The sequence below is a fragment of the Oryctolagus cuniculus genome, chromosome 4 (assembly GCF_051225735.1).
Source record: "Oryctolagus cuniculus isolate XC-2025 breed Fujian yellow rabbit chromosome 4, ASM5122573v1, whole genome shotgun sequence".
In the NCBI taxonomy this organism is placed as follows: domain Eukaryota; kingdom Metazoa; phylum Chordata; class Mammalia; order Lagomorpha; family Leporidae; genus Oryctolagus; species Oryctolagus cuniculus.
The window spans coordinates 385017-407500 of record NC_142870.1 but is presented as its reverse complement, the minus strand read 5'-3'; the positions used below and the strand labels follow the sequence as shown (position 1 = coordinate 407500).

The window sequence follows — 22484 nt, the reverse complement described above, 5'->3', positions numbered from 1 at the left end:
TTTTTTTCTTCTCATATATTTAGATAGTTTTTTTTTCTGACTGGCTTTATCTATCTATATATATTTTTTACAAGTGTTTAAACTGTACCCTTAGAAATGAGTCCATAGGAATGTATGCAAAACTGTCAGCTTTGGCCGGCACCGCGGCTCACTAGGCTAATCCTCCGCCTAGCGGCGCCGGCACACCGGGTTCTAGTCCCGGTTGGGGCGCCGGATTCTGTCCTGGTTGCCCCTCTTCCAGGCCAGCTCTCTGCTGTGGCCAGGGAGTGCAGTGGAGGATGGCCCAAGTGCTTGGGCCCTGCACCCCATGGGAGACCAGGAAAAGCACCTGGTTCCTGGCTCCTGCCATCGGATCAGCGCGGTGTGCCGGCCGCAGCGCGCTGGCCGCGGCGGCCATTGGAGGGTGAACCAACGGCAAAGGAAGACCTTTCTCTCTGTCTCTCTCTCTCACTGTCCACTCTGCCTGTCAAAAAAAAAACAAAACAAACAAAAAAAACACACACACAAAAAAAACTGTCAGCTTTACAGTTGCAAACTTCCTCCTCCCTCTCTTATTCTCACTCTTTTTTTACTGAGATCCATCCTCAGTTGACTTTATACACATATGATTAACTCTATGTTAAGTAAAGAGTTCAACAAATAATATGAAGAAAAAAAACGAAAAAACAGTCAAGACAAGGGCAGCTCAAGTCATCCCCTCTCGAAGTGTCAGTTTCACTTCCACAGATTTCATTTGAGGTGCTCTGTTAGTTCTCATGTAGCAGGGAGAACATCTGCATTTGTCTCTTTGGCACTGGCTTATTTCACTAAGTATGATGTCTTTTGGATTCATCCATTTTGTTGCAAATGATCAGATTTCATTTTTATTTTTTACCACTGTGTAGTAGTATTCCATAGTGTACATATCCCAAAATTTCTTTTATATTTCTTATAATGAACTTTTTAAAAATTATTTTTAAATGTATATGCAGTAAAATTTGTCCTTTCTTGGTATGTCCCACAAGTATTCACACATGCGTAGATTTCTGTAGCCGTCAGACCATCACCATTCACCGAACACAGAACAAACTGCATCCACACCTTCCCACTTTGATGCTGCCAGGGACCATCCCGAGCCCTCCCTGCGTGTCATGGAAGTGGAAACCTCACGCTGGTGTGGGACCTCCAGAATTGGCGTCTCTCTCTCCTCCCATCTGCATTTGGTGTCTGTCCAGATGGCTGTCAGCAGTGCTGCATGCTGTGGCTGGCCATTCACCCATCTGGACATCTGGGTTGTTTCTCACTTTTGGCTGTTATGGGTCATGCTGTAGTATTTGCAGGATTTCATTTCTTGGACATAAACTCTCCGGAGTGGGTTTGCTGAGTCTCATGACAGTGCCACTGGCAGTCCAGCAGAATGAAATTCCCAGCAACGCTGCCATCTTTGTCAGCAGGTGCAACATGGTATTCTGTGTGGTTTTTGTATGCCAGTGACTCTCCATGTGCTTTCCTGCCATTTCTTTATCTTTCTTGTTGGCATGACAGTTAAGTCTTTTGCCTGCTTTTGAATGGAACTGTTTGTTTCCTAGCTGTTGGTTTGGAGAGTTCTTTTAATTCTGAATGTAAGCCAGTATGTGACTTACACATATTTTCTTCCAGTCTAGGCTGTTGTCTTCCTTCTCTGTATCATATTTTTTTTAAGACTTTATTTGAGAAATAGAGTTACAGACCATGAGAGGGAAAGACAGAGAGAAAGGTCTTCTGTATGCTGGTTCACTCCCCAAATGGCCGCAATGGCTGGAGCTACGCCGATCCGAAGCCAGGAGCCAGGAGCTTCTTCTGGTCTCCGACATGGGTGCAAGGGCCCAAGGACTTGGGCCATCTTCCACTGCTTTCCCAGGCCGCAGCAGAGAGCTGAATCGGAAGTGCAGCTGCTGGGACTAGAACTGGCACCCATATGGGATGCCAGCTCTGCAGGTGGAGGATTAACCTACTGCGCCACAGCGCCAACCCCTGTATCATATCCTTTAAAAAGCAGAAGTTTTTAATTTTGATGAAGTCCATTGTATCAGTTTGTTCTTTTGTGGATCTTTTTATTTAAAAGGATTATTTATTTTCATCTACTTGAAAGACAGAGAGAGATTTATCCTCCATTTACTGGTTCACTTCCCAAATGTTCACAATGAACCGGTCTGGTCCAAGCCATAACTGGAAGTCAGAAATTTCATCCAGGTCTCCCCTGTGAGTGGCAGGGACTCAGATAGTTGAGCCACCACTGCTGCATCCCAGGCTGCACTGGCTGGATGCTGGAACAGAAATGAAATAGCTCGGACTCTGTCGCTCCCCGTCTTCGTGGAGGAACGACACTGAACCCTGCCTAGGCTTTATATCCGAGTCACGGCACCATTATGTCGCTCCCCCTCTTCGTGGAGGAACGACACAGGACCCTGCGCTGTTCTTTCGTCTGCTCGGCCCTCCCCGGGTTTGCTGCTGGTTCTTCCCGGGTTGGCTACTATCCCTTCCACCTCCGTGGAAGGGCGGTTCCCCCTGGCCGCATTCCCCACTTCCGCAGGGGAGCGGCACACCGCCGGCCGGCTCTCTCGGGGGCTGCACAGGTGTTCCCTCAGATGTTCCCCATAGATGTTCCTGGTGCATGCCGTCTCTCTCCTCCTTTATAGTCCTTCTCTGCCAATCCCAACTCGGCTGCCCACACGCCGAGTACGCTGCTCTCCAATCAGGAGCAAGTCCTACAGTTAATTGGTTGAACTGGAGGCAGCTGTGCGGAAGCTGTTTACTTCTCTCCCAGCGCCATATTGTGGGAGAGCAGATGCATAGAATAAGTCTTAATTCCAGTAACTTAGTCTAGTCCGGATTGCTCCCCACAGATCCCCCTTTCTTTTTATTTTTTGGCGTTGATACGCGCCTGTCTTCGGTGTCCCGCAGCACACACTCTGCTGTACTTGCTAGAGTTGCCACAGGCTCTTACAAGTCCTATCAATCAGGAAAACCGAATCCGGGTCCTCTCTTCGCCATTGTGAGGAGGTTTTTAGGCGCTGATGCGTGCCTGTGTTCGGTGCCCTGCAGCGCATGCTCTGCTCTGCTAGAACTGCCTGCAGGTGTTTACAAAACCTATCAGGCAAACCGAATCCAAGCCTTCTCATTGCCGTATTGTGGGGGAGACTTATTAGTGTTGGTTTGTGCCTATCTTCGGTGACCTGCAGCTCATACTCTGGTCGAGCTTTGCTGGCGCTTACCGCCTTAAATCAGGCAGACCGAATCCAAGCCTCCTAATTGTTGCATTGTGGGGAAGCTTTACTGATGTTAATTCGTGCCTGTCTTCGGTGACCTGCGGCTAGCCGCCCAGGTGCTCATAGCCTCACTAATCGGGCAGACCGAATCCAAGCCTTCTAATTGGCATGTTGAGGGGAGGCCTTATTTTTCTCTATTTCTCTATCTCCGGGCATTCCTATTTCTCCCATTTTACTTCTATCTTCCAGCATTCCCATTTCTCTTTTACTTCACTTCCAAACTTCTGTTTCTCTTATCCCCGCAGCTTCCCGGCACCTCGCCCCGCCGGCGGGTTCCCGGCTCTGCGCCGCTTCAGCCCGCGCGCCTCTCTCATCTGCGCAGCTTCCCGGCTTTGCGCGGCTTCCCGGCTTCGCGCGCTCCGCGGTCTCCACGCTTAACCCTTTCGCGTCTGAACCACGGCCTATGCCAGCGTTCCCTATCTATTCACGCCCCGTGCTCTCTCTGCACGCGGCGGCTTCCGTGAGTAACACAGCGTAGCTTGCGTCTCCGCCACTAGGATTCAATCTAAGTTCCCCGGGCTAGCCTGGCGAATTCAACCCAGCGTACGTCTCCGCCCCACGGTTTGGCTTCCCGTCCTTTGCTCCCCGGGCTAATCAGACGGATCCCAATCTGGCTTGCGTCTCAGCTTCTGGTTTTAACTTTTCGCCCCCTATTCCCGGGCTAACTTGAGAATCCCAAAGTGGCTTTCGTTTCCGCCTTGGCCTGCCCCCCGCGGCTTCAATTTCCCTAACGTTTTTCTCTACCCGGTATGTTTCCCCAAGCTTTCCTCCAACGATATTCCTCCCTCATTTCTCCTGGCCTCTCCCCACAGTCCGCGTCCGAGTCTGTTTGTTCTAGCTTTCACTTTCGCTTTCGACCTTAGAGATTTCTCCCAGCTTCCCCCCGTAGTCCGTATCCGAGTCTATGCCTAGGCTTTCAATAGCTTCTTCCGGCTCCTTTTTCGTCCGGCTTTTCCCTAGGCTGTTTGCTAGTTTCTCTCTCCAATATTTTCCCTAGGCTGTTTGCTAGTTTCTCTCTCCGATATTTTCCCTAGTTCTTCCCGTTTCTTCCCTCCTAAGTTTTCTATCCGTCCTAGGTTTCCTAATCCGAGTCAGGTTTCCTATCCGAGTCACGGCACCATTATGTCGCTCCCCGTCTTCGTGGAGGAACGACACTGAACCCTGCCTAGGCTTTATATCCGAGTCACGGCACCATTATGTCGCTCCCCCTCTTCGTGGAGGAACGACACAGGACCCTGCGCTGTTCTTTCGTCTGCTCGGCCCTCCCCGGGTTTGCTGCTGGTTCTTCCCGGGTTGGCTACTATCCCTTCCACCTCCGTGGAAGGGCGGTTCCCCCTGGCCGCATTCCCCACTTCCGCAGGGGAGCGGCACACCGCCGGCCGGCTCTCTCGGGGGCTGCACAGGTGTTCCCTCAGATGTTCCCCATAGATGTTCCTGGTGCATGCCGTCTCTCTCCTCCTTTATAGTCCTTCTCTGCCAATCCCAACTCGGCTGCCCACACGCCGAGTACGCTGCTCTCCAATCAGGAGCAAGTCCTACAGTTAATTGGTTGAACTGGAGGCAGCTGTGCGGAAGCTGTTTACTTCTCTCCCAGCGCCATATTGTGGGAGAGCAGATGCATAGAATAAGTCTTAATTCCAGTAACTTAGTCTAGTCCGGATTGCTCCCCACAGGACTCCGACTGGCACTCAGGTATGAGAAGTGAACATCCCAAGAGGTGGTTTAACCCACTGTGCCGCAGTGTCCACCCCATCAGCCATTTTGAGCTAATTTTTTAAAATGGTTTTGGGAGTTGAGGATCATGTTTATGTATATGGATTTCCAGTTGTCCTAGCATATTTGTTGAAAAACTGTCCTTACTCCATAGAATTGTCTTTGTGCCCTTGTTACAGCCCATCAGCAATGTTTGTGTATTATTTCTGGACTTGCTTTTCTGTCCTATTGGTCTGTAGGTCTGTGCTTCACAGGCTTAATGGGGGCATAATAGGACACTTTCACATATTGAGTAGTGTGAATTCCCCAACTTCTTTTTTCCTCCTTTTTCAAACAATGTAGCTTCTTATGTTTCGATGTAAATTTTAGAATCTTGCTAGTCTTTAAAATTTTGATTGTATTAAATCTGTGGATCAATGTGGAAAGAATTGGCCAGAAATATAAAATGGTACAGTTGTTTTGAAAAACAGTCTGGCAGTTTCTCCAAAGGTTATAAATAGAGTTACTGTGTTACCCAGCAGTTCTACTCTTAGATATTTATCCTAGGGAAATGAGAGAGACTGTATGTTTACATAAAAATTTGTATGCAAATTCACACAGCTGTCACTCATAAAAGCCAGCCAATTGAAATAATCCAAATGTTCTTCAAATGATCAATGGAAAAGTAAAATGTGGCAGTATATCCATGAATGGAATATTATTCAGCAGTAAAAAAAAATGAAGTACTTATAACATTCATAAATCTTAAAAACATGATGCTCAGTGAACAGAAGCCAGACACAAAGGGCCACATACCTAAACAGACAAATCCTCTTCCAGGTCTCCTGCATGGATGGTAGGGGTCCAAACATTTGGGTCATCCTTCACCGCCTTTCCAGGGTCGTTAGCAGGGTACTGGATCAGGAAGTGGAGCAGCCAGGACTCCAGCTGGCACCGATATGGGATGCTGTGGTCACAGGCTGTGGTTTAATCTTCTGTGTCAGGACACTGGCCCCAAAATAGGCAAATCTGTAGAGACGGAAAATTAGAGAAATTGATTTTCAGGGACTGGGGGAGGAGAGCAAATGGAGGAGTGAGTGCCGCAGGAGGGCTAGGGTTTCTGTTTGAAGTAATGAGATGTTCGCCGGCGCCGCGGCTCACTAGGCTAATCCTCCGCCTTGCGGCGCTGGCACACCGGGTTCTAGTCCCGGTTGGGGCGCCGGATTCTGTCCCGGTTGCCCCTCTTCCAGGCCAGCTCTCTGCTGTGGCCAGGGAGTGCAGTGGAGGATGGCCCAACTGCTTGGGCCCTGCACCCCATGGGAGACCAGGAGAAGCACCTGGCTCCTGCCTTCGGATAGGCGAGGTGCGCTGGCCGCAGCGCGGCAGCCATTGGAGGGTGAACCAACGGCAAAGGAAGACATTTCTCTCTGTCTCTCTCTCTCACTGTCCACTCTGCCTGTCAAAAAATAAATAAATAAATACTCTGCCTGTCAAAAAATAAATAAATAAATAAATAGATAAATAAATAAATAAAGTAATGAGATATTCTAGAGTTAGGTGGTGGTGATACTTGTACAGCCCTGTGAACAGACTAGAAATGTATCAAATTTATAGTGTAAGAGGATAGATTTTGTAGTATGCAAATATATATCCATAAATCTATTACTCAAAAAATTGAGGGAAGAACTATGTTGATTCTTCCAATCGATGAACATGGCATATCTCTTCTTGTGCTTAGATCATCTAAATTTTCTTTTTTCGGTGTTTCATAGTTGCCAGCAGAACGCACAAACTTTTTATCCACTTACATATTCCATTTTTCAGGGGGTTGTTATATGTAGTACTATTTTTTTATATGTAGTACTATTAAAAGATTTTGGTTTTCAATTGTTCATAGCTATTAATAATTGTGTATTAGAAGCACAATTAATTTTTAAAAATTATTTATTTATTTGAAAGAGTTACAGATTGAGGAGGAAAGTCAGAGAGAATACTTTCATCTGCTGGTTCACTCCCCAAAGGGCCACTCAGGTGGGGCTGGGCCAGGCTGATGCCAGGAGCCTAGAACTCCTTCCTGGTCTCCCACATGGATGCAGGGGCCTGAGCACTTGGAGCGTCTCCCACCGTCTTCCGAGGCTTATTAGCAGAGAGCCAGATCAGAAATGGAGCAGCTAGGACTTGAAGCAGTGCTCATGTGGGATCCAGCATTGCAGGCCTGACCTGCTGTGCCACAGTGCCACCCCAACAGTTGATTTTTATATGCTCACCTTGCTCACTCACTTTTTAGTCCTTTGAGCCTTTCTGTAGGATTTTCTACCCAGGTAGTCACATCATCTATGGATAGGTAGTTTTATTTCCTTCTTTCCAATTTGACTATCTTTTTTCCTTTCCTTACTACATTGCCTAGGACTTATGGTACATTATTGACTACAGATAACAGAGCACATCCCTGCCTGGTTCTCAGTCACAGAGGAGGAAATTCTGTCTTTGGCCATTATTGATGACATTAGCTGTGTTTTGTGAGTGCTCTTGGTTGGTTTGGGGAAGATCCCTTTTCCTCTTAGTTTGCTGAGACTTTATTGTGAATGGATGTTGAAATCTACCATTTTTTGCATCCTTTGATATAATCATATAATTTTTCTTGTTCTAATGGGAGTAGATTGTATTGATTTTTTTTAACTTTTATCTAATGAATATAAATTTCCAAAGTACAGCTTATGGATTACAATGGCTCCCCCCCCATAACTTCCCTCCCACCCGCAACCCTCCCCTTTCCCGCTCCCTCTCCTCTTCCATTCACATCAAGATTCATTTTCAATTCTCTTTATATACAGAAGATCAGTTTAGCATATATTAAGTAAAGATTTCATCAGTTTGCACCCACACAGAAACATAAAGTGAAAAATACTGTTTGAGTACTAGTTATAGCATTAAATCACAATGTACAACACATTAAGGACAGAGATCCTACATGAGGAATAAGTGCACAGTGACTCCTATTGTTGACTTAACAAATTGACACTCTTGGTTATGGCCTCAGTAATCACCCTAGGCTCTTGTCATGAGCTGCCAAGGCTATGGAAGCCCCTGAGTTCACTGACTCTGATCATATTTAGACAAGGCCATGGTCAAAGTGGAAGTTCTCTCCTTCCTTCGGAGAAAGGCACCTCCTTCTTTGATGACCTGTTCTTTCCACTGGGATCTCACTCGCGGAGATCTTTCATTTAGGTCATTTTTTTTTTTTTTTTCCTGCCAGGGTGTCTTGGCTTTCCATGCCTGAAATACTCTCATGGGCTTTTCAGCCAGATCAGCGTGCCTTAAGGGCTGATTTTTTTTTTAAAGATTTATTTATTTATTTATTTGAAAGAGTTACACAGAGAGAGAAGGAGAGGCAAAGAAAGAGAGAGAGGTCTTCCACCTGCTGGTTCACTCCACAGTTGGCCGCAACGGCCAGAGCTGCATCAGTCTGAAGCCAGGAGCCAGGAGCTTCTTCCAGGTCTCTCACATGGATGCAGGGGCCCAAGGATTTGGGCCATTTTCAACTGCTTTTCCAGGCCATAGCAGAGAGCTGGATTGGAAGTGGAGCATCCGGGATTTGAACTGGCACCCATATGGGATGCCGGCACTACAGATGGCAGCTTTACCTGCTAAGCCACAGTGCCGGCCCTGGATTATATTGGTTTTTCAATGTTGAGTCTACCTTGTAGTCCTTGAAAAATCCCCACCTAAATGGGGCATGTTATTCTTTGTATGTATGTCTCTATTCGATTTGTTGATATGTTACTGAGCACTTCTTGCCAGGGTTCCTGAGCAAATGGGGCTCCATTTTCTTTTATTGTGTTGTCTTTATGTGGATTTGGCCTCAGAAAATATATTGGCATCAGTGCCTCTCTCTTTTTTTTTTTTTTTTTTTTTTTTTAATTACAGGCAGAATTAGAGAGAGAGACAGAAAAGTCTTCCTTTTTCCATTGGTTAACCCCCCAAATGGCCACTGTGCTGATCAGGAGCCAGGAGCCAGGTGCCTCCCCCTGGTTTCCCATGTGGGTACAGGGCCCAAGTACTTGGGCCATCCTCTGCTGCTTTCCCAGGCCATAGCAGAGAGCTAGGGGATGCCGGCACCACAGATGGAAGATTAACCTACTGCGCCACAGCGCCGGCCCTGCCTCTGTTTTCTTAAAAGAGATTATCATTTGTCTAATCCTCCGCCTGCAGCGCCGGCACCCCAGATTCTAGTCCTGGTTGCTCCTCTTCCAGTCCAGCTCTCTGCTGTGGCCCAGGAGGGCAGAGGAGGATGGCACGGGTCCTTGGGTCCCTGCACCTGCATGGGAGACTGGGAGGAAGCACCCGGCTCCTGGCTTTGGATTGGTGCAGCTCCAGCTGTTACAGCCAATTGGGGAGTGAACCAGTGGATGGAAGACCTCTCTCGCTGCCTCTCCTTCTCTCTCTGTGTAACTCTGACTTTCAAATAAATAAATAAAATCTAAAAAAAAAAGAGATTATATAGAGGTGGTGCTATTTTTAACTTAAATGTTTTTAAAATTTACTGGTAAAATCATCTGGGCCTCATGTATTTGGTTTGGAATGTTTTTAGTTACAGATTTGGTACGTTTTATTAGATGTATGACAGCTGGGGTTATTTCTTCTGCTCACTAAAACGTGTGGGGATTTTCCCAGCAGCAAGCAGTTCTCCAGCAGACACTGACCTAGTATCCTGCATTTAACTCGGCTGTGATACTCTCAGAGCTTGTGACAGGTTCCACAGATGTAGGGCTCACTCCCCGTTACTGCCCTCTGGGGTTGTGGCCTCTGCTGTTACAATTGACTGGCTGTAAATTGGGGTTCCCATGTCCTTGTCTCAGGTTTTAATTTGTTTGCTAGGAGGGCTCACAGCACTCGGAGAGGCACTGTCGTTGAGCTGCTTGTTGTAAAGGATGTTACGGGGGCCGGCACCGCGGCTCACTAGGCTAATCCTCCGCCTTGTGGCGCCGGTACACTGGGTTCTGGACCCGGTCAGGGCGCCAGATTCTGTCCCGGTTGCACCTCTTCCAGACCAGCTCTCTGCTGTGGCCAGGGAGTGCAGTGGAGGATGGCCCAAGTACTTGGGCCCTGCACCCACATGGGAGACCAGGAGAAGCACCTGGCTCCTGGCTTCGGATCAGTGTGGTGCGCCGGCCACAGCGGCCATTGGAGGGTGAACCAACGGCAAAGGAAGACCTTTCTTTCTCTCTGTCTCTCTCACTGTCCACTCTGCCTGTCATAAAAAAGATGTTACGGGCAAACAGGTGAAAAAGCAGATGGAGGAGGGGCCTCCTAGGGTGAGGTGTGAAGCGTCTACTCTCCCCAGGACTCAGGAAGCCCAGCGTGTTCAGTAATTGGAACTTCTGTACACCCTGTCCTTTGGATTTTCTGAAAAGGCACCATCATGCAGCCCAGTTGATTAAGTCACCGCTGGCCTTTTGGGCTTTTTGGAGCGGTGCTGCTGTGGGGGTGTCTGATTGAATTACTGTCCGCGCTGCCTGTTGTGCGGCATGACTGATTGAAGCTTTGCCCTTGGGGAACAGCTCAACCCTCTGGCCTCTCTCCCCTCCCAGAGGCCAGAGGTGGAACTGAAAGTTGCAGCCCTTACATCACATGGCTGATTCCCCTGGCAGCCAGCCCCTACCCCGAGCCATCCAGGATCCACCAAGTGTCCTTATTAGAGCAAAAGATGCTCTGTCCTCTAGGAAATCTTAAGGGATCTGGGGTTAAAGGGCAACTGTGAGATCTGAATATTCTCATAGAGTCCCTATCCACAAAGCTGTCAGGAGATGTATGTCAAACACCATAGCCAGAGACCAATGTGTGTGTGTGTGTGTGTGTGTGTGTGTGTGTTTGGTTGATTTTTATTTACTTAAATGGCAGAATTAGAGGAAGAGATAGAGATTGTCCATCTGCTGGTTCACTCCCCAGATGGCCAAAATGGATGAACTGTGTCTGGCCAAAGCCAGGAGCCCAGGGCTTCTTCTGGGTTTCTCCCACATGGATGCAGCAGCCCAAGCAGGGCCATACTTCACTGCTTTCCTAGGCTATTAGCAGGGAGCTAGATCAGAAGTGGGGCAGGGGCGGGCACTGTGATGTAGTGGGTGAAGCTGCCACCTGCAGTGCCAGCATCTCATGTGGCTACCGGTTCGAGTCCCGGCTGCTCCACTTCTGATCCAGCTCTCTGCTATGACCTAGGAGGGCAGTACAGGATGACCCAAGTCCTTGGGCCCCTGTACCAGCGTGGGAGGCCTGGAAGAAGCTCCTGGCTTCAGATCAGCACAGCTCTGGCCGTTGAGGCCAATTGTGGAGTGAACCAGCGGATGGAAGACCTCTCTCTCTCTCTCTCTCTCTCTCTCTCTCTTTTTTTCTTTGCCTTTCTTTCTCTCTGTGTAACTCTCATTTTCAAATAAATAAATAAATCTTTACAAAAAAAAAGAAGTGGGGTAGCTGGGTCTCCAACCAGCACCCATATGGGATGCTGGTGTCGCAGGCAGAGGCCCAACATACCACGCCACAATGCTGGCCTCAGTGTGTGTTTTTTGTATCAAGTACTGTAGTTCCCAGTGTTGGTGATTTGTGGCCTCTGGGGTGGGGGTAGGTCAGTCTCCCTGGAGCCTAAAGTTGGATTCCCCATGCCCAAAGAACTAGTTTTTTGTTTTAATGAAAATCTCCCTAGATTTTCTGTTTTCAATTTTTTTTTTAATTTACTTAAATTTGAAAGGTAGACAGACCAATGGATCTTCCATCCACTGGTTCACTCTCCAAGTGCCCACAACTGCCAGGGCTGGACCAGGCCAAAAGAAGGCCAAGGACTATGTACAGGTCTCCCATATGGGTGGCAGGGACCCAAGGACTTGAGCCATCACCTACTGCCTCCCATGGTATGCATTAGCAGAAGGTTAGATAAGAAGTGAAGGTGTGACTCAGTCTCCAGTGTTCCCATACGGATGCAGGCATCTCAGGTGGTGGCTTAACCCTCACACCACAGTGTCTGCATGTTCCCCTGCCTCCATTGGAAATGATCATTATTGGCTGGCGCCGCAGCTCACTTGGCTAATCCTCCGCCTGTGGCGCCAGCACCCCGGGTTCTAGTCCTGGTTGGAGCGCTGGATTCTGTCCCGGTTGCTCCTCTTCCAGTCCAGCTCTCTGCTGTGGCCCGGGAAAGCAGTGGAGGATGGCCCAGGTCCTTGGGCCCTGCACCCACATGGGACACCAGGAGGAGGCACCTGGCTCCTGGCTTTTCGGATCAGTGCAGCACGCCAGCTGTAGCGGCCACTTTGGGGGGGGTGAACCAATGGGAAAGGAAGACCTTTCTCTCTGTCTCTCTCTCTCACTGTCTAACTCTGCCTGTCAAAAAAAAAAAAAAAAAGAAAAAAGAAAAAAAAATGATCATTATTTCCCTCCGTCTGATTGCTTTGGGTTCAGTTGGCTCTCCTCTGGTAGTTTCTTAAATTGGAAGCTTAAATTATTAATTTGAGACTTTTTTTACATAAGCATTTAATGCTTAATATTCTTTTTAAAAAGATTTATTTATTCATCTATTTGAAAGGCAGAGTGACACATAGAGAGAGAGAGAGAGCTTCCATCTACTGGTTTCACTCCTTAGATAGCCATACTGGAACTCCAATGTGGGATGCTGGTGTCAAGTGGCGGCCTAAACCTCTGTACCAGGACACTGGCACCCAAAATATTTTGTCATTTCTCTTGGACTTCCTTTTTGTCCCCTTGGTCATTACGAGAATACTGTTTAATTTCTAAACACCTGGGGATTTTCCAGATATCTTTTCGCCTTTGATTTCTGGTTAAATCCATTATTGTCAGAAAACATACTTTGAAGAATTTTAGTTCTTTTCAGTTTACCAAGGTTGTTCTCATACCCACTATTCAATCTTTCAAGGTTCCACACACGCACTTGAATATAAGCCTACAAGCCTTTAAGCTTTTGAATCTGAAGTCATTTACAGATATTTGGGTTTTTTGTTTTTACTACAGTGTACCTTTTGTGCAGTCCTATGTTAATAAATGGCATGTTAACTGTCAGACTTCAGATGTCTTTAACAGCCTGGGCACCCCTCAGGAGACTCGGGAACTGAAGAGGGTGACCATGGTGCACAGTCAAGTCAGCAAAGCCTCTGCAGGGTCCTGGCATGGCGGCCTTGTGCATCCAGCCTCCCTTTTGGGTTCTCTCCCTGCAGAAGTCCTGGGAGCAGCTCTGTCAATGTTGGAGCAGGGGCTGTTTGTTCTCTCCTGCCTTACCCTACTCTTAGTCACTTTTCTCAAGCTGTTTTCATTGAAGAACAGCTCTGTAGATGGCACTGTTGTGGTTTGTTGCAGAAGTCAGACCGGTCTGCATGGAAGCCAGAGGGGACAGCTCTGCAGATCTCACCAGCACGGCCTACGCCAGCTGCAAGCCAGGAAGCAAACACCTGCAACGTCAAAGTAAGACCTGGCAGACATCTAAGCAGAACTGGGGGCGCAGGAAGCTGCTCTTGAGTTGGTTATTTGCAGGCAAAAGTATTTTCAGGACCAGGAGGCTCTCATTTGCTGGGCTTATCCACTGGCACATAGAAGCAGCTGTGTGCTGCTCTCAGAGCGTGGCATGAAAGTTCTGGTGGTCAGGTCACTCCACGGAATGAGAAGTAGAATAAACTTTGCTTGTGTGTAGATGCTGCGTTTCTGTGCTGCAGAGTGGATGGAGTGTGATGCTGAGAACATTTTGGGCCACTGTTTTTCCAGTCATGGTTTTTGACAACGTGGGGATAAGCTGTTGGCCCTCTTCTGAGGACAAATGCAAATTAGGATTCAGTCACCAGCTTCCTGGCCTCACACCACGTCCCCTGCTACCTCCACCATGACATCCCCGGGCCCTGGGGTGCGATCTCAGCCATCCCACCTGGTTAGGACCTTACGTGGGTAGAGCCCAGGAACCCCCCTGGGCTCCTTTGAAGCTGGTGTGGAGAAGAGGCTTGTGCTTCTACAGTCTGGTTAACAACTCTTTTTAATATACAAAGTATTTTTGCAGTTGTAAAGTTACATCAGCTTAAGAATATGTTTGATTTGGCTGGAGAAAACGGTTTTCATTTTGGAACATCAAAATTGAAAGTTCCCATTTCAGTGCATGGTGGTTCCTGGCTGCAGATGCTTCTGTGCATACACTGAGGAGCAGACCGTGGGTTTGTGGGAAGAGCAGCTAAGGAATGTACCCTGCGAGGCTGGCCTGCAAGATGTCCTTGTTTCCTGTGGATTCAGTTTCGTTGTTTTCTTTTTTCTTTTAGATGGAAAAATTATACCTGCATTATTTGAGAGCAGAGAGCTTTAGAAAAGCCCTGATCTATCAGAAGAAGTATCTGTTGCTGTTGATTGGTGGATTCCAGGATTCTGAACAAGAAACCCTCTCCATGATTGCACACCTGGGGGTGTTTCCCTCCAAGGCAGATAAGAAAGCAAGTGCATCTCGCCCCTTCACGAAGTTCCGCACTGCTGTCAGGGTAGTCATCGCCATATCACGGTAAATGCCCACAGCCAATCCAGCAGGTGGCCCATTTAGGGTTCCTAGGTGATTTTATTCCTGAAGCTGCGAGATTTCCTGTTTTGATGTGAATGGCACTTGTGGCCCTAAAGGGTGATGCCACTTGTCTTCACGAAGTTATGTTGTACCAAACTGTCACCTAAAACTAAAAGATTTTGTTACAAAGGAATGTCTTGTCCCATGACAGCTTTCATGCCAGGAATCTTTGTGACAACAGATACATCAATTCAGGTGTAAAACTGCATTTCATTTTGTAAATTCCAGTTTGCTAATATTTTAGTCAGACTTGTGTTATGTGCATTAAATGCATGACTCATCGATGGGGGTGGTCTGGAGCGCATGCGTGTGGCGGCCATGCTGTCCTCACACTGTTCTGCAGCACTCTGGGACCTGACCTGCCACCGTGGTCTGGCACACCCAGATCCACCTCCATGTCTTTCCTGAGAAGGCACCCTTGGCTTCCCAGCCATTATTTGCCCAGAGTTGTCATTCTGGAGCAGGAATGTGCTCTCTGGTGCTATTGGGAATTTCAGAATTCACAGTGATGAAAGTTAATTTTATCAAATGCTTTTTCTTTTTACAGATTTATTTATTTATTTGAAAGTCAGGGTTACACAGAGAGAGGAGAGGCAGAGAGACAGAGGTCTTTTCATATGCTGGTTTACTCTCCAGTTGGCCACAATGGCTGGAGCTGCACTGATCTGAAGCCAGGAGCCAGCTGCTTCTTCTTCCTTTTTTTTTTTTTTTTTTTTTTAAGATTTATTTATTTATTTGAAAGTCAGAGTTACACAGAGAGAGAAGGAGAGGCAGAAAGAGAGAGGTCTTCCATCTGCTGGTTCACACCTCAGTTGGCCACAACAGCCAGAGCTGTGCTGATCCAAAGCCAGGAACCAGGAGCTTCTTCCAGGTCTCCCATGTAGGTGCAGGGGCCCAAGGACTTGGGCTATCTTCTACTGCTTTCTCAGGCCATAGCAGAGAGCTGGATCAGAAGTGGAGCAGCTGGGACTCGAACCTGCGCCCATATGGGATGCCGGCACTGCAGGTAGTGGCTTTACCTGCTATGCCACAGCACTGGCCCCAGGAGCTGGTCTACGTGGGTGCAGAGGCCCAAGGACTTGGGCCGTCTTCTACTGCTTTACCAGGCCATAGCAGAGAGCTAGATTGGAAGTGGAGCAGCCAGGACTCGAACTGGTGCCCGTATGGGACGCCAGCACTGTAGGCGGCGGCCTTACCTGCTATACCACAGTGCTGGCCCCTATCATATACTTTTAAAATCGACTGAATCTTGTGTTCTGTTTTGGTTTTTAAGATTTATTTAGTTATTTGAGAGTTACAGAGAGTTGGGAAGAGACAAGAGGTCTTCTGTCCGCTGGTTCACTCTCCAAATGGTCATAGTGATCAGGGTTGGGCCAGGCCAAAGCTAGGAGCCAGGAGCCATATCCAGTCTTCCCCAGATGTGGCAGGGGCCCAAACACTTAGGCCATCTTCCACTGCTTTCCCCAGGCCGTTACAGGGAGCCGGATTGGAAGTGGAACACCTAAATGGGATGCTGGTGTTCCAGGCAGTGGCTTTACCAGCAATGCCATATTGCCGGCCCCTAAAATTTGCGGAATTTTGGAAAATGTTAGTCCTGCTAAGGACTGTGCAACTGTGTCTGCGCCCTGGTGCTCAGCTGTGCCTCCCCAAGGCTCTGCTCAGCCCCGTCTGAGCACTGTGCAGAGTAGGCTGCTTGGGCACTCTTGTCCTGTTGTCCGGCCCAGTGTCCCAGGCAGAAGGTGGTGATAGGAGACACCCCTGGGCTCCTGTGTTCTCAGCCTTCCCCAGCCTCAGTGCACTCTGTTCCCTCACGTCTCTGTCTGGAGCCTCTCAGGTGATGGGATGGAGACAGTCATGAAAACCAGGAGTGAGCAGCATGTCATTCTCGTGCACTTGGGTGCTTGATTTGAGCCTGAATGTGATGGGTCTGGCTGTGTCATGTGGGAGTCTGGGAAAGGCAAGGAGGGGTGGTCTGCGGTGGGGTCATAGGTGCAGCAGTGAGGGCTCCGTCAGGTGGTACTAAGACATGGGAGCATAGAGAGCTCTCCAGGGGAGCCCCTGACTCCTCAGCCTGTTGACAGCCCCGATGGTCATGGCTCATTGTGCCTCACTGGGCAGCAACGTCCAATCATGCTGGTTTAGTCATGTTGGCATTTTAACTGCTCCTTTCATTCTTGCTTTACTCTGGTTCTAAGTAAGTTTTGTCTCCTTTTTTTATAGATTACGTTTTTTGGTTAAGAAATGGCAAGAAGTAGATCGGAAAGGAACCCTGACCCAAGGCAAAGCTCCCCGCCCAGGTGTGACTTGGCTGCCCTCAAACAGCTGTGATCCTCAGAGCTTTTCCGCAAAGATCTTGGTCGTTCTCATATTCAGTGGAAATGGCATGAACAATAGAGCATTGGTGAATTCATGTAATGCAGTTGTCACAGACAGGATGAACAAGCACAGAAAGTTACCATCTCTTAGTAGAAATGGCCCAGAGGAGCCTATTAATGATTGACAGAATCAAAATGCTAAATGTATTTTTTTCATAATTAGTGTTTAATACAATGGCCTTTGTTATTTTCCAGCATCGGCTAAAGTTCCACATCACACTGATGCATCTGTCCCTCAGAATGCCATTGCTTCTGGGGCTTAGCCACATCTTGTCTCTGAAGTTCTCTGCCGCTGCTCCCACACGCAGAGTGCACAGCCAGCCACACTGTTAAAGGCAGAGGAGCGGACTGCACACTGGGATATTCAGATGGGCCCTTGTCCATTCTCTAGGGTGACAGCCATGACAGTCCTTCCCACTTGGCACAGAACACCGGAGTGGTCACCTGTCTCCCCGGGCGACCTGGGCCACTGCTGGCGGCCTTGGTGCTGGCCTTTACTGGTGGTACCACATCCATTCAGGCCATTCAGAAAGTCTGCCCCTCTGTGCCCCTTCTGGGTGCCTCCTCAGCAGTGGCCTGCCCATGTGGGTGCAAGGGGCCAAGGTCAGCCTCACAAGCGTTCTAAGTAGGTGGTCAAAGTCAGGTTCCTCCAAAGCTTTTGAAAATATAATAACAGAACTTGGATACTTTAAAATGTTTGAAGTTGATTTGCAGACTTCTAAACGCTCATCATTTAAACTTTTTAATTGATTCATTTCGTTTCATAATCCTTTTGTCATTAAATAATTCTGGGAGAAGGACGCCGAATGTCACGGCAGCAGCAGCGGCACTTTCCACCTGAAACCAGAGAGTCCTCTCCACCCCAGAACACGTCTTCAGGCCCCACTGGAGACACTGCTCGAGGCCCTGGACCTGCGGCAGCCCCTCCAGGCAGGAGGGAGAGGTAGTTGTGATGTTTCACTCTGCGAGTGACTGCCCGCCACTCTGTGCTGTTCCTCAGAGAGCTGTATTGAAAAGTTCGGGGCTAGCCAGGCCCAGGGCAAGTAAGCGTGGTTCCTTGGAGGACCCTAGAAGTGCAGCTCTGGTCAGGGAGGTCATGGGGTTGTCTGGTGGCTGTGGTGCCACAGAACATGGTGTGGGTTGCTCAGGGCCCCCTTCACATGTGATGGTGTGTGGGTGAGGAAGGCATCTTCCCCCCTGCCCTTGAGAGACCAGAAAGTTCCTCAGGTGGGAAGTGGAAAATGACACCGTTCCTGGGCTTAGAGGAAAACTTGGAGGAAGGATAGCTGCGCGAGGCTTGGGTGGTTGTGGGGTTTACCCTAGAGAAAAAGAAACTTTGGGAAGGTCAGAGAAGGCAATTAGGTGGTTGGGCTGCCCCTCAGACAGGTTTGGGTCTGGGGGGCACTGGTGTGTAGTCCAGTTTGGGTAATAGATGGGCACTAGAAGACTTAGAGGTGAAGTGCTATACAAGAATTTCTATACATTTTAACCCTGAGACATGATACAGAAGTTGGTTTTTAAAGCACTATGTAGCATTTTTAAAAAATCTTTGCTTTTTTTCTTATGGTGACAGCCCTGCACTTGACCCAATTCCTGCATGTCTAGTCAGCAGGCCTGTGGCTCTCACCATGGTACAATCTGTTAAGTGCACCCCTCTCTCTCTCTTTTTTTTTTTTTCTTGGTATGATGCTTTGTTTGAAGATCTACTCCATCTCCAAATTCAAGATTAGAAAGATCCCTGACTGCTTCTCAAGACCCAGAACATTCCTTGACAGAATATATTCACCATTTAGAAATGATCCAGCGAAGGCTGGAGGGAGTCCAACCAGGTAACCCAAGTCCTCTACAGTAGCTGATTGTGGAAGTTTGAAATAGTGGATGAAGGATTGCAGGTGTTCAGCTTAGTAATTCTAATTTCAATTTTAATAATCAAATGTCACTAATGATATTAGAATAAAGAACCTAAGTGAACACACTCACAGGAATGTGAGCCAGGTGTACTCTGCGATCAGAGCTGGGATCCCTCTCACTCGAGTACCAGCTGAACTCTCTTGCCTTCCTCTCCCACTGACAAGGACAGAAACATGTTTTGGCCAGGATATAACTGACTCAAGGTTTCTTAAGCAGTATAATTCAATTACAATATGTTTTAATTGCATTTTACCAAAATTTAGATGAATTCAGTGAAATTTTTTAAAATTATGAAATTCTTCTTAAAAGAGATGTGAAGCTTTTTATAACAAACTGCTATTTCATATTTATTCATATTTAGATTCTACTTCAAAGAAATCCTGCCGCCAGAAGATTAAACAATGAATAAACTCCTGTGGCTCTTACCTGTGACAGTTCTATTTGAGGCAAAGATTATTTTCTTTCCTAAGAAGAGCTTAGGATGTGGCATAGGGCACTCGTCACATATTTGTGGTGCTAGCCCCTGAGAGCCACTATGTGGCCCCACACTGTTGCACTGCTGAAATGCCCAGTGGAGCATTTTCTGTCATCTCGTACCTCTGGTTCTGTGCATCAGGAGGTAACCAGTGCTCCTGTGGTGATAGGCGCGCAGTGTTCTGTGCATGCTGGTGGAGCTACCCCTCTTGCCTTCAAAAAGGGTAAGCGGAAAAAGGCTTCCTGTTGTTTATTAAAGTGTATAGATGGGAAGTTTGTTTAAAAATGAAAACACACACACACAAAAGAAGGAATAAAATTGAAGCACTGTTTTATTTGTGAATAGCCCATGTGTTGTATTTGTGTTTTGTTTCCTTTTAGTTTCTTCTAGTTTGCTTTTCTCACTGGCAAAAAAACCAAACCAAAACAAAAAACACAAAATCAAAAAACAAAAAACAAAAACAGAAACCCATAGAATTTATGTTAAACGGCCCTAAGTTAAGAATTTTCACTGTAACTTGAATCATTCTTAGTAAAGACAAATGGCCACTTGCCTGTCGTTTAATTTTACTTGGTTGTGGTTTTATTTTTGTGAGATGCTGCCATTACTTACGTACCTCTCAGAACTACTATCTTGTTTTTCTTCACGCTCACTTAACACCATTCCCCTAACCCCAAACCTGAGCTCCAGACAAACTTCATTTACCCAAAACTGCTCTGCAAGTGTAAGTATTTCAGTGTTTCTTTAGGACCTGAGCTTAGGCTTTAATGTAAAACAACTGTCTGCAGATCATTACTTTACCATTTTGGCAACAGGTTTTCCCGTCCCCCGTCAGCACTGATGCAGCCACATGAGAAGGTCACTGTGCACAGCTCTTCATCCTTTCCCAGGAGCTGCCGTCCTGCTCTGGAGCCGGAGTGGGACCCAAGAACTAGATCTGGAAAGGGCCCAGTGGAGGTGACCATAATAACAACTGCTACCATGGATGGCAATAAAGAGAAAGAAGGACTCTCTCTGCCTTTTAATGCAGGAGAGGTGGGCCCTCTTTCATGGTGAGGAAAAATTCTTTACAGAAGATCACCAGCTAGTTGATATAGAGAGAATGACATAATTGGGGAACCAGCCTTTTGCAGCCACAGTGAAGTAAGCATTTCAGGTTAGGCTCATCCATAATACTAGCACCAAGGTGAAATTTCACTTTTTTTTTTTTTTTTTTTTTTTTTAGATTTATTTGAAAGAGTTACAGGGGGCCGGCACTGTGGCGTAATGGGTGAAGCCACCGCCTGCAGTACTGGCATCCCGTATGAGCGCTGGTTCGAGTCTGGGCCGCTCTGCTTCCTATCCACCTCTGCTATGGCCTGGGAAAGCAGTGAAAAATGCCCCAGTCCTTGGGCCCCTGCACCCGTGTGGGAGACCTGGAAGAAGCACCTGGCTCTTGGCTTTGGATTGGCGCAACTGTAGCCGTTGCGGCCATCTGGGGAGTGAACCAGTGGATGGAAGACCTCTCTTTGCCTCTCTTCTCTGTGTAACTCTGACCTTCAGATAAATAGGAAAGGAAAGTAGAGGGGAGGGGAGGGGAGGGGAGGGGAGAAAGAGTTACAGACTGAGAAGGAAACACAGAGAGAGGAGAGATCTTCCATCCACTGGTTCACTCCCCAAATGGCCAAAACAGCCAGAGCTGGGTCAGGCTGAAGCCAGGAGCCAGGAGCTTCCTCCAAGTCTCCCATGTGGGTGCAGGGGCTCAAGGACCTGGGCCATCCTCCACTGTTTTTCCAGGCCATTATCAGGGAGCTGGATCAGAAGTGGCGTAGCTGGGTCTCTTACTGGTGCTCATACGGGATGCTGGCACCATAGATGGCGGCTTTACCTTTACGGTGCCAGCCTCAGACTCTTGAGTTTTACAATGCAGAGATCTAGCCATCCATATCTTAACTGTGTGTCAAACTAACTGCAGCTCAGAACCTGCCTCCTGCTGAGGTCCATGAGGTGCAGCAGCACCTGCGGGGCACTCTTGCCCAGTGCTTCCCTCAAGCATGACCAAGGCCTTCACTCTCGCCTCCAGTTTATAGGTGAACAAAGAAGGGCCAGTGACAACAAGTAACTGGCTCAGCGTCATCCAATAGATGGTGTCAGCAAAAACAAGGTGCACAGCCTAGTCCAGGTCAGAGGAGACCAAGGTGCAGGAAGTGTGGGGCACACTTGATTGGTTTCTAAACTGGACGAAGGCCAGCTGCTGTAAAGACATTGTATGTACAAGTAGGTAAATATAATCTGTACTGGATAGCAGATTTTAGAGGAACTATAGTTAATTTTCTTGGATGTGATAATGGTTGTGTAAGAGGGTATGTTTTTCTTAGGTTTCTGTGCTGAATGATTTAAGGATGGAGCCAAAACATATACAACTTGCTTTGAAATGGTTCAGTTAAAAAAGTTATATGGACACCTTTGTAAAAATGTATACATATACACAGACTAATATGGCAAAATCTTTAAAAACATTAAATCTAGTTAGCATGTGGTTATTGGAAAGTTTTTATAAATGATGGATTTGAAAAGTACATTATGATCAGCTAATGTCTGACCCTGAAATGCCTTAATGAAACAGAGTATTGTGTCAGAGTCCAGGCTGGAAAACAGAAACCATTTGAGATGGTGCAACAGAAAGGTTTGGTTACTTACTGTGTTAGTGTTTTGTCGCTGTAACAAATACCTGAGATAAGTTACTCATGAAGGAAGCAGCAGCTCCCAGTGTGCAGTTGGGCAGCCTCACTCATAGGTCTGGCTTCTGATGAGGCTGGAGGATGGCAATGGCCGAGCTCATGCAGAGAAAAACTGCCCAGTGAGCAAGGAAGCAGAGAAAGAGGCTTGGCTCACCTCAGTGTTCACAACCAACCCTCTCTCAACAGCATATCCCCAGTGACCATAGGGACTTCCTACCTCCTGGATAACTTAACTGGATCAAGTCCATCTTTGTAGTACCTACTGCCAACCACAACTTTGGGGTTTAAGTGCATGAGTTCAGGAGAAAAGCCCATTCAGACTCTAGCAGTTCCTCTGACACTGGGAGACCTGCAACACGAGATAGCACACAAACTATTGCCATGGGTGGCAGCAGCTACAAGATGTCCCCTGGGACTGAAGGAACCATGATGTTGTTG

General features: G+C 47.5%; 1 protein-coding gene across 23 annotated transcripts in view; it reads left to right on the top strand.

Moving 5' to 3' along the window:
• The window catches only part of PCNT (pericentrin), a 160909-nt gene extending 141239 nt beyond the window's left edge, over positions 1–19670 (top strand). For all 23 annotated transcript variants that reach the window (XR_016232182.1, XM_008267246.5, XM_089330409.1 and 20 more), the window contains 6 exons: positions 13335–13439; positions 14276–14508; positions 16786–16862; positions 17739–17883; positions 18642–18769; positions 19213–19670. Coding sequence is in view for 22 of the 23 variants with exons in the window: in XM_008267246.5 (XP_008265468.3) it covers positions 13335–13439; positions 14276–14508; positions 16786–16862; positions 17739–17883; positions 18642–18769; positions 19213–19256 (732 nt within the window). In the remaining variant the exon portion in view is untranslated. The remainder of the gene's footprint in view (positions 1–13334; positions 13440–14275; positions 14509–16785; positions 16863–17738; positions 17884–18641; positions 18770–19212) is intronic.
• Positions 19671–22484: the final 2814 nt, after the last annotated feature.